Raw genomic sequence first — 13,986 nt, forward strand, 5'->3', positions numbered from 1 at the left:
CGTCTCTGGGATTATCTTGAGACTATGCAAGTGGGCCAAAAGGCATGTAATATTTGTTAGGAATATTTCCCTTTAACGTTCCACATTTAACAAGGTTTTACTCGTCTTCAAACATAAGAAAAAAATAAATAAAATAAAATAAACCACAAAGCTGAAGGTCAATTTCTATTGTTGAAAATTTCAGACGCTTTTTCCTCACTCTGTATGTTCATCCACCCTTTTTTCCTGGTCTTAGGGTGGGTTTTTGATTCCCCCTTGGATATACTCTGCCAAATCCAAAATCCATGTGGCCAAGCCACCATAGAAGTTCCCTTTGTGCTGCTGAGACGTCATTACCAAAGGGTAGTCAGACCTTCACAAGGCAGCAGGAATCCTCTTTGGAAGAAATAAATGGACATGTGCAGAAACCCCTAAGTACCCATCTAAGAGCCAGGACCACACTGAACACTGTGGGTAGCCAGATGAACACAGAGAGATCAGCACAAGCTATTTCTGCCCCAATCATTAGAAAATAAGTCTCCCCGACCTGCCTGCACCTCTGACAGGTGGGACAGCAGGAAGCCTGAATTGTTCACCTTCTCCACCAGAGGAGAGCCCCGAATCCTACCTGCTGACGTTTAAAGGCTAAATAATCCAGGGTTTCCAGCTCCTTCCCAAGCTTCTGGTAGGTCTTCTGGAGGTCAGATTTGTTGGAAACATTTTTGAGAGACTCAAATGTTCTTTGGAACTGAAAATGAAGAGAAAAGCAGATTATAATAGTGACAAATTTTTTTCAAATTCCCAGCTCGCTAACAGAGTCAATAATGTGCTTCAGTTTTACCCGCCATAATTCAGAGGCAACAAATGCTGGCTAATTATCTTTCAGTGGACTGATTAGTGGCGATTATGAAGAGGTGAAAACTGTATGTGTGCAACCAATATTACATATGAATGAGAAGTCCATTCGATCCTCATTCTAACAAAAAGAGCATATGTCATTCAGAGCAAAAGAACTTTCATGCTTTAGGATGCCCTGAAAAAAAATGAAACTTAATGTATAATTTTAAGTCTAACAAAGAAACATTATACAGTTCTTAGGGCTGGGAGATGTTTCAGTCAGGAAAGTGCTTACTATGCAAGCTTGAGAACCTGAGTTTGAATCCCCACCATCTATGGAAAAGCCAGGTGTGGCTGTTCATGTCTGTAATCCCAACACTGGAGAACATAGTCAGGACAATCACCCAAGCCCGATGGCCAGCCAGCCTAGCCAATTGGCAAGCTTCACTACCACTTTACTAAGCCAACATGATCCCTAATTACATTCTAAATAATTGTCCTTACACACACAGATAAGTGTAGTCCCCAACCCTCATCAAGGAAACTTCTCCTTGTATCAGATGGAGATCGTTACAGAAGCCCACACCTGATCAAAGTATAGAGCTGTGATATCCAGTCCCATGTGATGCCCAGTCCCATGTGATGTCATGAGACAGGATAATAAGATTTTATAGGTTATAATTAAGTTCCCAAAGATGTGATTGGATCCTTGGTGTATTAAACTCCAAGGAGTAAGTCCTATTAAAATGGCTTTCTACTGAATCATGTCCTCCATTTCATAAAGGCAACATGCTTATCTCAATCCAAGGTGAAGTGCTGTGGATATTGCTCTGTATGCTGTGAATGTGTTGCTCTGATTGGTTAATAAATAAAGTTCTGATTGGCCAGTAGCCAGGCAGGAAGTATAGGTGGGACAGAGAGACAGAGGGAATTTCTGGGAACAGGAAGGCTGAGTCAGGAGTTGCCAGCCAGATACAGAGGAAGCAAGATGTAAAAGTACCGGTAAGCCACAAGCCACGTGGCAACTTATAGATTAATAGAAATGGGTTAATTTAAGATATAGGAACTAGACAGCAAGAAGCCTGCCACAGCCATACAGTTTATAAGTCTCTGTGTGTTTACTTGGGTCTGAGCAGCGGCAGGAGCCAGGTAGACACAGGAAAACTTCAACTACAGTGAAGAGAAAATTGAAATGCTTCCATAGAAGGACAACAAATTAATCTAACAAATATCACTTAACACCTACTCTCATCAAGATGCTAGGAATATAAAATCTATTTCCTTCCCTGAAGGAACTTAAAGGTTATAGGGGAAAGTAGGCATGAAACTGTAAATGGGAAGGGCATTGACATTTACCAAGTGCGTGTTCAGCCTCGGGTATGTTACACCTTCCAACTGAACTCTCGCATCAATAATAAGAGTTCCTATTCCATCCCCATTCTCAAGTGAGTAAACTGGGTCTCAGAAAGCTTGAGGGACTTTCCTCCAGTGTCTGATCTTTCTATAGAAAACGGGGTGCAAACGAGAGGTAAGAGGAGCATGCAGTGACCATTTTAAAGCTCACGGAGAGGGACTGAGGGGCTCACATGACACAGAAGTCATGAGGCAACCTGAGTTGGACCACAGAGAACACACAATTTCAGAGTCCTAGGGGTGAACCAACTCTACTCCTCAGTTTATCTGCTTTAACTTTTTATTGATGTTTATTATTCATTTACTTTGAGTACATGTGTAGGTACACATGTGAAATGACACACATGTGAAAGTCAGGGGACAACTCATGAGACTCAGTTCTCTCCTTCAGCTTCTCTCCCATCCCAGGGATGGAACTCAGGGTGCCAGGCTTGGCAGCAGGCACCTTTGCCCGCTGAACCATCCCACCAGGTCCTCTATCCATCAGTCTAAACACATCCAGAATCTGTCCATTTTCCCACTCTTGTAACACAAAAACCAGTTTCTTTTCAAAGTAATTTTAATAACCTTTACATTAAATATCTATTTTGTCATGTGATCTTTTCTGTGCCTAGGCCATTTTTTGGGTCCCTTCTCTGTATGTTTAAATCAAAGTCACATCAGATCCAAGACTCTAAACAATGTATTGTCTCTATGAATCAATTACTATAAGCTATTTACCAAAAATTACACTAAATTTTAAAACGTTCTTTATGCCCTACATTTTCTCTTCTCTGAAAAATAGTCTTTCGAATTAATGATGCCATCGTGTTCTCATTTATCTACGTAAACCGTATGCAACTCCAGGGAACTTCAAAATAAGAAACACACAAAAACAGTATTTCCAGGTAATACATTCATGGCCAAAGAAGAAAGTGAGAAAACCCAGTAATGCCCCATCATCACGAGAGTGCTTCAACTGAAGGTCAGCGTTTGCATAATGTGGAGACTTTAGCTTGAGTTTTCATCCTCGGGACTCGGCTCCTTCATTTATCAATACTAAAGTGCTCTGGGCCCCTGAAGACTGCCATGACTACACTCTTAACTAGATTGCTCCTACTTACAAATAGTCATCACGGAGATGTTGAATAAAATTTACAACATAGTGTTAGTTGGATTTCTGTAATGCATTTTGCACCCTCGCCCATTACCCACATGTATATACTTAGGGTGCTATATACTGAAAGCAATACTTTGGCTTTGCTGATAAAGCTGAGGCCCAGGGGATAAAGATGATCCTGGTGAAGCTCAGCTGTGCTCACAAAGACTGACTATTGACTTGGTTTGAGTACTGTTTTTTCATCTACGTACTTGGCCATCAAAAGGGACCTTTGAGATTATCTGTAGTTTCATTGTACTGTTTCTCAAAATAAATAAAATTTTTTTCAGTTGGAAATAATTTGAGAAAGGAAGAACAATTAAAAAGATACTAATATTCCTGGAATTTGCATGTTCGAAATGTTAAGGGGAAATTTAACTGAGCCAAGAATCCCAAAATAATTTGTCAATCTTTAAATTCACCCTGTTTCTTGTTTTAGCTCATCACAAACCAAATTCAAACCCTAAAAAAAAAAAATCAGCAAGTCAAATGGAAATAAAAACAAATGTAGGTGTTTTCTAAAACTGTAGAGATTCGATATTAAAGTGATCTCTGAGCTGAGAAACAAATCCAATTTTGTCCTATTTGACTACCTTATCATATATCAAAGGGCATACAAGATAAGAGTAAAGAGATGCAGACAATATCCCTATACCAATACCCAGAGTACAAGCAGGCATTATGAACACTCCCACAGTGTGCTCTTCCATCACACTGTCTCGGTTCAGAAATAATAATAATAGCAATCCATCAAACAAAACAGCCGAGGCCATTCTTGTTCATCTCCCATTAAAATAACTGAAAATTTGTCTCACAAGAAAAAAGAAGCATGAAATAGGCAACAGGAAAGTATCTGGTTTGACTCAGCACTCCCTCTCTCCCAAAATACATCTATTCTCCTTTTCCCTGACAATACATATTTAAATAAATCTAAGCCAATGTTCTGTACAAACTACATAGCCAATCAGTCTGTAAAAAATTATGTATATTCATGGAAAAAATTTGAGAAGGAGGATGAGAAGAAATTGGCTGAAGCTGCAAGAAAAAAGAGACACCAGGACTCGGGCAAGTCCTGCTTCCCTCGGCCCTGGCTCTCCTAGGATTGGTTGATTCAAATAACCAGGACTCCAGCAGCCCACCTACCACCTGTGCCCCATGAGAAGACACCCAGTAGTGCTACCCAAGCAAGGCAACTCAGTAGCTATCACTTTTTCTTATTTAACATTGTACACATTTGTACAAAATTCTAAGCACTGCTGTAGCATAAAAAGAAGCCCCTTGCCGGGCAGTGGTGGCACACGCCTTTAATCCCAGCACTCAGGAGGCAGAGCCAGGCAGATCTCTGTGAGTTCGAGGCCAGCCTGGGCTACCAAGTGAGTTCCAGGAAAGGCGCAAAGCTACACAGAGAAACCCTGTCTCGAAAAACCAAAAAAAAAAAAAAAACAAAACAAAACAAAAAAAAAGAAGCCCCAGATTTCTCTCAGGAAGAAGGGGGGATGTCAGACACTTTCCTGAAGTAGTAAAGATAAAATGGGAGGGGAAGACAAAAGCAAACCCTTGTCTACTGTCCTCCAAATAAGGTCAAGAAACAAAAACTGTGGTGATATTTTATTTGTGATGAAACGTGATATTTTACTTGTATGTTAATAAATAAAGTTGCCTGGAGATCAGAAGTTAAATAGCCATTAAGCAGAAGTCCGGCAGTGGTAGCACACACCCTTAATCCGATCACATGGCAGGCAGAGTCTCTGTGTGGTCAAGGACACAGCCAAGGGTGGTGACACGAGCCTTTAATCCCAGTACCAACCATAGAGACCTCGAAGTCTGTATAGACAGGCAGTGACGAGGAAGTCATGTGTCTGGGCTTAGAGCCAATAAGAAGGCAGAACAGGAAAGCAATAAAAACACACGTTAGATGGGAAGAAGCTCTCTCTGTGGAAGCTACTGCTGGTGGTAAGCTAAAGCTAGTCGTGGCTATTGCTCTGATCTCTTTGGCTATTACCTCTGTATTTGGCTCTGTGTTTCTTATTTACTAAGACTGTTTAGAATTTCGTCTACATTTTAGAATTTAATCTACAAAAGCTATAGGTTACCTTTTCAGAAATAAGTCTGTGTACTCAGTAGAGAACTAGATGTTTTAAGTTAATTCCCTCTATATAAAAAGAAATACATGATAGTTGTGTGCACTTATGTTAATGTTGACTATAACTCTCTTCTTGAGGAGGGCAGAGACCACAGTGAGGAAAAAACTTTGAAGAGTAATTTAAGGGTCTGGAGAGATGGCCCAGAACTCATACTAGGCAGCTCACATGTACCTTTAACTCTAGTTCCAGGAGATCTAATGCCCTCTTCTGGCCTCTGTGGGCACTACACTCACATGGAACATATCCCCTCACACACAGACACACTTGTACATATAATTAAATGTAAAATAAAAATCTTTTGAAAAAGAAATTTGAGGTGAATGGAGGAAGTCGTTAGAAAAATTATAATGCCGGGCGGTGGTGGCGCACGCCTTTAATCTCAGCACTTGGGAGGCAGAGCCAGGCGGATCTCTGTGAGTTCGAGACCAGCCTGGGCTACCAAGTGAGTTCCAGGAAAGGCACAAAGCTACACAGAGAAACCCTGTCTCAAAAAACAAAAAAAAAAAAAAAAAAAAAAAAAGAAAGAAAAATTATAACTGAAGGGCTCTAGCAGGCCCAGGCTTGGCAAATATGGTACTGACAGGCCTTGCCCTTCCCCCTTCCCTCTCCTTTGTAAACCATAGCCACCAAGGTCTATTCCCTTATTTGGACACTTTCTTATGCTAGATTCATTCCTGAGGCTGACTACCAAAGTCCAGCCATCAAAAGCCCCCTTTAGTTCACCTAATTAACATACTCAATCAAAATATACCACCGCATCCTAGCCCATTCTAACACAGACCTCCCCTGTCTCTCTTCTTAAAAATTACACCTGCAAGGTCATTTGCTGCTGTTTTTCTGCCTGAACCAGAAAGCAGCCACTTTAACTTTTCTTCCCCACTTAATAAAGGATCTCTCTGTGACAATAGGTGTTTGAGTGTGATTTGTGCCTGATCTGGGGTCTGGGAGGAAGCCTCCAATGTTTGGGGGTTTCTTCAATATTAAACACAATGAATAGGAATTTAGAGTTCAGACTACAGGTGGGGAGAAAGAAGGTAAAAGGGATGTGAAGTTGCTAAAAGACCTTAGAAAGGACTGAGAGGTACCGCAGTTGGTAAGTACTTGCCCAGCATGTACAAAGCCCTGGGCTCAGTCCCCAGCACCACATAAGACAGGTGGGCTGGCATTTGCTTGCCATCCCAGCACTCAGGAGATGGAAACAAGATCATAAAGTCAAGGTCATATTCAGCTACAGTTTGAGGTTAACCTGGGAAATATTAGAGTTCGTCTTCCCTCTTCCTAGAAAAATGAACCTTCAAGACTTCCCACAAAAAAATTAGTCATTTAAAATGTATTTTTTACAATATAGAAACACTCCCTTCCATCTTCGCAGACTTTTATAAGGTTTGCCATACCTGTGAACACCGTTGCTAAGCCAGAAAAGGGGAGAGGGGTAGTGTTAAGAGGGGAGAAGGGTAAAGAGAGCTCATACAAAGCGGTAAAGAGGATTGCAGTACATGATCTCCATAGAGACAGCACCAGGGCAAGCGAGAACCTGACGGGCACTGGGCAACTCTGCCTCGCGGAGGAAAATCAATCAAACACGGGCAAAGGAGATCCTAAGAAGCCAGGAGGTCAAATGTCTTCATATGTATTCTTTGTGTAAACTTGCTGGGAGGAGCACACTCCCCGATGCTTCTGTCAACATCTCAGAGTTCTCCAAGAAGTGCTCAGGAAGGTGGAAGACCACGTCTGCTAAAGAAAAGGGGAATGAAGACATGGCAAAGGCTGACAAGGCTCGTGATTGAAAGAGAAATGAAAACCTACATGCCACCCTAAAGTGGAGACCAAAAAGAAGTTCAGGGACCCCAATGCACCCGAGGCCTCCTTCAGCCAACCTTCTTGTTCTGTTCTGAGTATCGCCCCAAAATCAAAGGAGAACACCCCGGCTCGTCTACTGGTGATGTTGCAAAGAAACTGGGAGAGATGTGAGCATCACCGCTGCAGACGAGAGGGTGTGAGGAGAAGGCAGCCGAGCTGAAGGAAAACTCGGGAAGGATATCGCTGCCCACGGAGCTGAAGGAAAACCCGATGCGGCAGAAAGGGGGTGGTCAAGATGAAAAGAGCAAGAAAAAGAAGGAAGAGGAAGATGAAGAGGAGGATGAAGAGGAGGATGAAGATGGAGATGAAGAAGATAATGATGAAGATGATGATGATGATGATGATGATGAATGACTTGGTTCTAGTGCAGTTTTTTTTCTTGTCTATAAAGCATTTAACCCCCCTGTACACAACTCACTCCTTTTAAAGAAAAAAAAATGAAATGTAGGGTTGTGTCATTAAGTCTCACTAAAATGTCACCAACAGTTATGAAACAGAAAGTGGGAAAATAATTCTGAATACTCTTTTGGGTCAGGCTTTGCCTTCCTTGGGCTTGTGTCCGACCTGCCTTGTATCTTTCCTGTGCGATGCTTGCCTCGTCTCTGTGGATTTCCACCTGTTCTTCCCACTTCGTGAAGTTCCACAACTGATTCCTCCTTTCCCTTTGGATTATAACGTGTGTTTTCTTGGCCTCTTCTCCTTTACCTGGTCACACAGAAGCAGCTTCTAGATCACCCACTTTCTGAGAGGCCTCTCGGACACTTTCTTAAAGACATCTTTGCAGTCAAGATACGCTTACTGCCGGTGACATTATGAGTTGATCAGTCTAGTTACCCCGGTTACGAAGGAAATGAAGTTACTTTGGCGTAATTCTGTCTTAATCACCCCATCAGAACTCCAAGTGGCCATGACTTTCTTGATTTCATTCTTTTCTTTCCTCACCATTTTTAATTACAATCTGTTTATGGTCAAAGCCACTTTTTTCCTACTGGTATCTCTTTGCCCTTAAGATTTGGATATAGTTGATTTGTATCATGATTCCACATCCTATGAAAGGTAATGTTTTCCTCAAAAGTTCTGAGGCTTTACTGGAAGTATACATTCAGGCTCACCTCTGCCTTCATATTCATTATGGATTGCCCTTCTGTACATATTCCACATTAGGTTTGATCAGAAATGGAAGTTATTTTTATCTGTATGAGCTCTCGTTACCCTCCTTTTTTAACTAATAAAAAATTGTATTTACTTAGAAGCATTCAGAATGTCAACAAAACATTTTTTGCAATTACAGAGTGGTATTCAGTTAACAGAACAACAATTATCTTTGTATAAGCTGCATCAGAGAGAACTGAAGGTGAAAAAAACAAAAACAAAAACAAAAACTTTCCATCCCCATGTATAACTATTTTGTGCTATGCACCAACAAGAACCTGCTTTAAATTTCCATGCCAATTTACAACCCTCAGACTGGACCAGGCAAGGTGAGCAGCTGTTGAAAACACCACCAGGACAGGGCTATCTGAAGACACGTTCGGTAGTGTGTTAACTATACAAAAAGTAACTCAAACTGTTTTGGGGGGACACCCAGGCAGGCGGATCGGGATCTGTCCCTGGTGCATGGGCAGGCTTCTGGGAATCCGGTGCCTGTGGTGTGATACCTTGCATAGCCTTGGTGCAGTGGGAAGGAGCTTGGACCTGCCTAGGCTCAGTGTGCCGGGCTCTGCTGACTCCCCATGGGAGACCTCGATTTGGGGGATGTGGGGTGGCTTGGGAGAGAGGGCTGGAGGGTGGGAGGAGGGAGGAGGTGGGATCTGTGGGTGGTATGTGTAGTGAGTAGAAAATTTCTTAATAAAGAAAAAATAATAAATAAATAAATAAATAAATAAATAAATAAATAAATAAATAAATAAATAAAAGATTGCCAAATAAAAGTGGAAGAGATCCCCAAACTAAAAGATGTGTAAACCATAACACAGAAAGGAAGGGACTATGAAAAATCAAGGCAATGTGACTCCTCCAAGAAGTAACTCCTCAACTACCGAGCTCAAAGACACTGAAATGGGAAAACTGCAGGATGAAATTCTCAAACCTTGAGACATCAAGACGCAAACCTGATGATTGAGTTTGATATCCAGGACCCATATAAAGGACAGAACAGACTCCTCAAAACTGTCCTCTAGCCTTCATGCAAGCACCATGCACCTAAATCCATGCACACCCATACACACACACACACACACACACACACACACACACACACACACACACTCGAGAAACAGAAAGATTGTAAGAGCCAGAGCTTGAGGAGGAGTGCTGCACAACGGTGTCTTCTGGGCACGTCACAGCCAGTGCACTCAGGAACTCACTGCAGTTAAGGTTACCTGCACAAAATTAGACCTGTCAGTATTACATCACGGAACAGAGGACTCATGAGGCCCCAGCCCTCACTGAGGGACTATTGATTGATAGTGGCTGGGTAAGGAGTGCCGCTTTCTTCAGTGGTATAACCACTGGTAAGTTGCCCATGCCCCAGTAAATAAACCATGCTCATGCAGGCAGCCCTGTTTACACTCTCTCTCTCTCTCTCTCTCTCTCTCTCTCTCTCTCTCTCTCTCTCTCTCTCTCACACACACACACACACACACACACACACACATACACACACACACGGGGGGGAACACGTGCATATGCAAAAAAGAAAGGAAGGAAAGAAGGAAGGAAGGAAGGAAGGAAGGAAGGAAGGAAGGAAGGAAGGAAGGAAGGAAACAAAAAGAAGTGAAGGAGATCCAAACAGAAAAAAGAATTGATCAAAGTATCCAAAGCTAGACTCAGTGCCACACACAGGAGGTTGAGTCAGGAACATCAGGAATTCAAGACTTCCCTTGGCCACATTGCCAACGACTCCATCCTATGTGTTAAAAACCCTAAACACACTATCACAAAACTCTTAAATCTGATATACCTTTTGAGCAAAGTAGAAGGATGCAAATCCAACATCTTTAAAACTAAAAATCATTACCCTTTCTGTATATCAATAAAAATCTTGATATGAAAGAAATCAGAATGCAACACAGTTCAGTAATGATAGCTGTGTGCGTATTAGTGAAAACCTTAAGACACGAAGAAAGAAATTGAAGACACTAAAAGATGAAAAGACATCAAGTCTTACATATTGTTAGTGATAATGTAAATTAGTCCAGCCACTGTGGATATCAGTACGGAATGTCCTCAAAAAAATAAAAATAGAACTACCATACCATCTAGCTACACCAATCCTGGGTGTATACCCACAGGAATGTAAGTCAGCATGCAACTGGCATCCCAGCGCATCTGTGTTTACAGCATATGACTCACAATAACCAAGTTATGGAATCAGCCTAGAAAAACACCAACAGATGAGTAGATAGAGAAAATGTGGAGGTTTTGGAGTGTAGTTCAGTGGTCCAGCACTTGCTTATAATGTGTAAGGCTCTAGATTCAATTCTAAAGATGTGTAATATATATTATTTTATATTATATAAAGTTGTATAATATTATATATATATATATATATATATATATATATATATATATATATATTAGCCATAAAGAAAAATGAAATCATGCTGTTTGCAGGAAAATGATGGAACTCAAGATAACAATGCTGTCTTAGTTTCTTTTTAGGTTGCTGTGACAAAAAACCTTTGATGAAAGTAACTTAAGCAAGAAAGGGGTTATTCTGGCTCACAATTCAGGTTGAGGAAGTCAAGACAGCAAGATGTTGGAGCAGAGATAATCAGGAACACAGACATGAACACAAGCTGCTGCTCAGTTCCTTTCCTCCACTTACACAGTCTGGGATCCCAGCCAGGGAATGATGTCACCTACAGTGGACGGGTCTTCCCACCTCAATGCAGTCAAAATAATCCCCCACAGGAGTGCCCAAAGGCCTATCTCCCAAGTGATCCTAGATTCTATCAGGGTAACAGTTAACACTATCATCATACATGCTAACCTACATACATACATAAGGTAGATAGATAGATAGATAGATAGATAGATAGATAGATAGATAGATAGATAGATGACAGATAGATAGATATCAGAATGAAAAACTATTTTGTATCATGAATATATACTAATTTTAAAAATGCAATGTCATACTTAAAAGACATTGTGCTAAACCTAATCTTTGTCATCTCAAAAAAATATATATGTAAATGCTACTTGAAACTTGAAAACTGAACTGCTATCAGTTCATATACAAACCCTAAGGATGAAGTCGTAGAAAAGGTATCACACTTAACACACATAGCCTTCTTTCTCTTTGGGGAAGATACCCTCCTCCATGACTGGAGTATCATGGTTTGGACTCTAACAAGGTACAAATGAGTCTGAGGGATTGGAGTTTAAAATGCTTACCTGGTATGGGCCCATGATGTTGTGTAGACACTTCCAAGAGCTGCTTAGAACTAAAGTTGTTTTAACTCTTGGGGTGCTGAGCTCCAAGGGATGCTTTTTTTCCTTCCTGTTGCCTGAACAAAACACTTCAATTCACTGAGTATCATTACTGGGGTCCCATGATGAGCACTAAATTAAGGTAATCCACTCTGGCATTTAATACATCACAAAATCTGATAAATCTTAACTGTAATTATTGGTACAAAAGGCGGTGCTTTGCTTCTCTTTGATCTACAATATCCCTGCTTCTCTTGAGTGACAAAATGTGCATAAGTTAACTAGTGCCGTGTATACCTCTTAGGGCCACTCAGTTAAAATGGTAGAGAAGAGGCCATGTTCTTTATATGCATTACTTCCCAATTGAGTTAAAGGTAGCAGTTTGTTGTCTGTTTGTTGTTTGAAGAACAGTCTAGACTCAAACTTGCTATGTAGCCAGATTAACCTTCAATTCCTGATCCTGCCTCTATAGGCCAAGTTCTAGTTATGTCCCAGCATGTTTAGCTAAACGTGGCCATTTATACCCTTATAAAACCCTTTGATTCTGCCTCAAAAATCTAAATGCTAAAATATGAGACATAATGGGCCATCACAACTATGAATCACCTGATGAGCTTCCAAATTCATTCCTTATTTATGCATGTCTATATTAACATTTGAGAGAAATGGTCTCAGAAATGTTCTGGGATTTGTCTTTTGTTCAACAAATAATCAGTAAAAGAGCAAAATAAGTTGTTTCTTTTTTACTGTTAAAAAAGGCAAAATAAAAACCTGTGAAGACTAAGAAGATGGATAAATGAGTAATAGCAGTTGCTATGAAAGCATGAGGACTTAAGTTTGAGTTTCTGATACCCATGTAAAAAGCTGAACATGGCCATGCTTGCCTGTAACCACAGCATTGGACGACACAGACAAGTGGCATCCCAAGGACTCCAGGCTAGCCCAAAGAGTGAGCTTCCTGTTCATTAGAAGACTCTGTCTCAAGGGACTATGGCAGGGGGCAAGAGATAAAGACATCTGACATCCTCCTGTGGCCTCCCCATGTGTGTGCACTGCTACATACACCCACACATTCAGGTGCACGTGTTACACACACAACACACACACAGAGAAAGATGAGTGCAAAAGTAAAAGGGAAGGATCACCGGGATGATAAAAATAGACAACAGTAAAAAAACAAGATCTAAAGAAAGAGTTAGCTGACCAGTTACCACCAGGAACCTTTATGGAAATAGATGTATCTGCAGACAGAAGTGTCAGGTCCTCTGTAAAGTGGGGAAATCAGCAGAGATTCCAAGAAGTTCTTTGTAACCTTTGCTTATGGACTATTTATTGCGATGTCAAACAAAATAATGAAATGAAGAAAGGCTTTCCTTTCTACTGAACTGTGCCAAATTGACTTGCCTGGAAAGTGCAGCAGGCAAGTTCTCTTCTTGGATTTTCTCTTAGATAAACATATACTTTCACTTATATTAAATCCATTTGTACATTTTCATAATAGACGGTTGCAGGCATCACAGGCTAACTGTAAATATGCACTATTTGCCCTTGATTAAGTTACCAGATAATAGGGGAGAGAATGTCCCCACTAGACATCTTTCGCCACCAAGTGAAACCTCCAGTGCCAGGAATGGGCTACATATAATTGAGTCGTTGGCCAAAAGGACTCCAGGGAAACCCCCAAACAACTAAGGCCATTTCCAAGGCTATTGGTTGCTCTCCACAACCTAATGGTAGGCCCTTATTGCAGAAGGTAACACTTATATATCTTATGGAAAACACAAGCTGAGCTGGTGCCTAACTAGAGCATTCACCCCTACTGACTAATGTTAATGGTACTGGAAGGTACTATGCTCGCTATCAGAGGAGAAAGGCAAACGCCAACCCAGCTATAAAACCTGCACCCTACAACGGACTTGCCTGCATGATACACTTGTGCAATAATGGTACCACATTGTGGGAGTAACCAATCACTGTCTGACTAGATTTAACTCCATGAGATAGAACCCAGGCCTGATAATGCTCATGCAGCCCAGACTAGAGAGACCGTGCACCTAGGGGAAAACCACGTAGTATTGTTCTGATAAAGGAATGTAACAATAAAATGACTCCTAACAACATTCTGCTATACTCATAGATCACTGTCTAGCTCAGCCATCATCAGAGAAACTTCCTCAT

General features: G+C 41.1%; 1 protein-coding gene across 7 annotated transcripts in view; it reads right to left on the reverse strand.

Moving 5' to 3' along the window:
• The window catches only part of Ctnna3 (catenin alpha 3), a 1,349,586-nt gene that overhangs the window by 1,285,597 nt on the left and 50,003 nt on the right, over positions 1-13,986 (reverse strand). For all 7 annotated transcript variants that reach the window (XR_009383445.1, XR_009383447.1, XM_059281472.1 and 4 more), the window contains exon 4: positions 608-727. Coding sequence is in view for 5 of the 7 variants with exons in the window: in XM_059281472.1 (XP_059137455.1) it covers positions 608-727 (120 nt within the window). In the remaining 2 variants the exon portion in view is untranslated. The remainder of the gene's footprint in view (positions 1-607; positions 728-13,986) is intronic.

The sequence above is a fragment of the Peromyscus eremicus genome, chromosome 16_21 (genome assembly GCF_949786415.1).
Source record: "Peromyscus eremicus chromosome 16_21, PerEre_H2_v1, whole genome shotgun sequence".
Classification (NCBI taxonomy): domain Eukaryota; kingdom Metazoa; phylum Chordata; class Mammalia; order Rodentia; family Cricetidae; genus Peromyscus; species Peromyscus eremicus.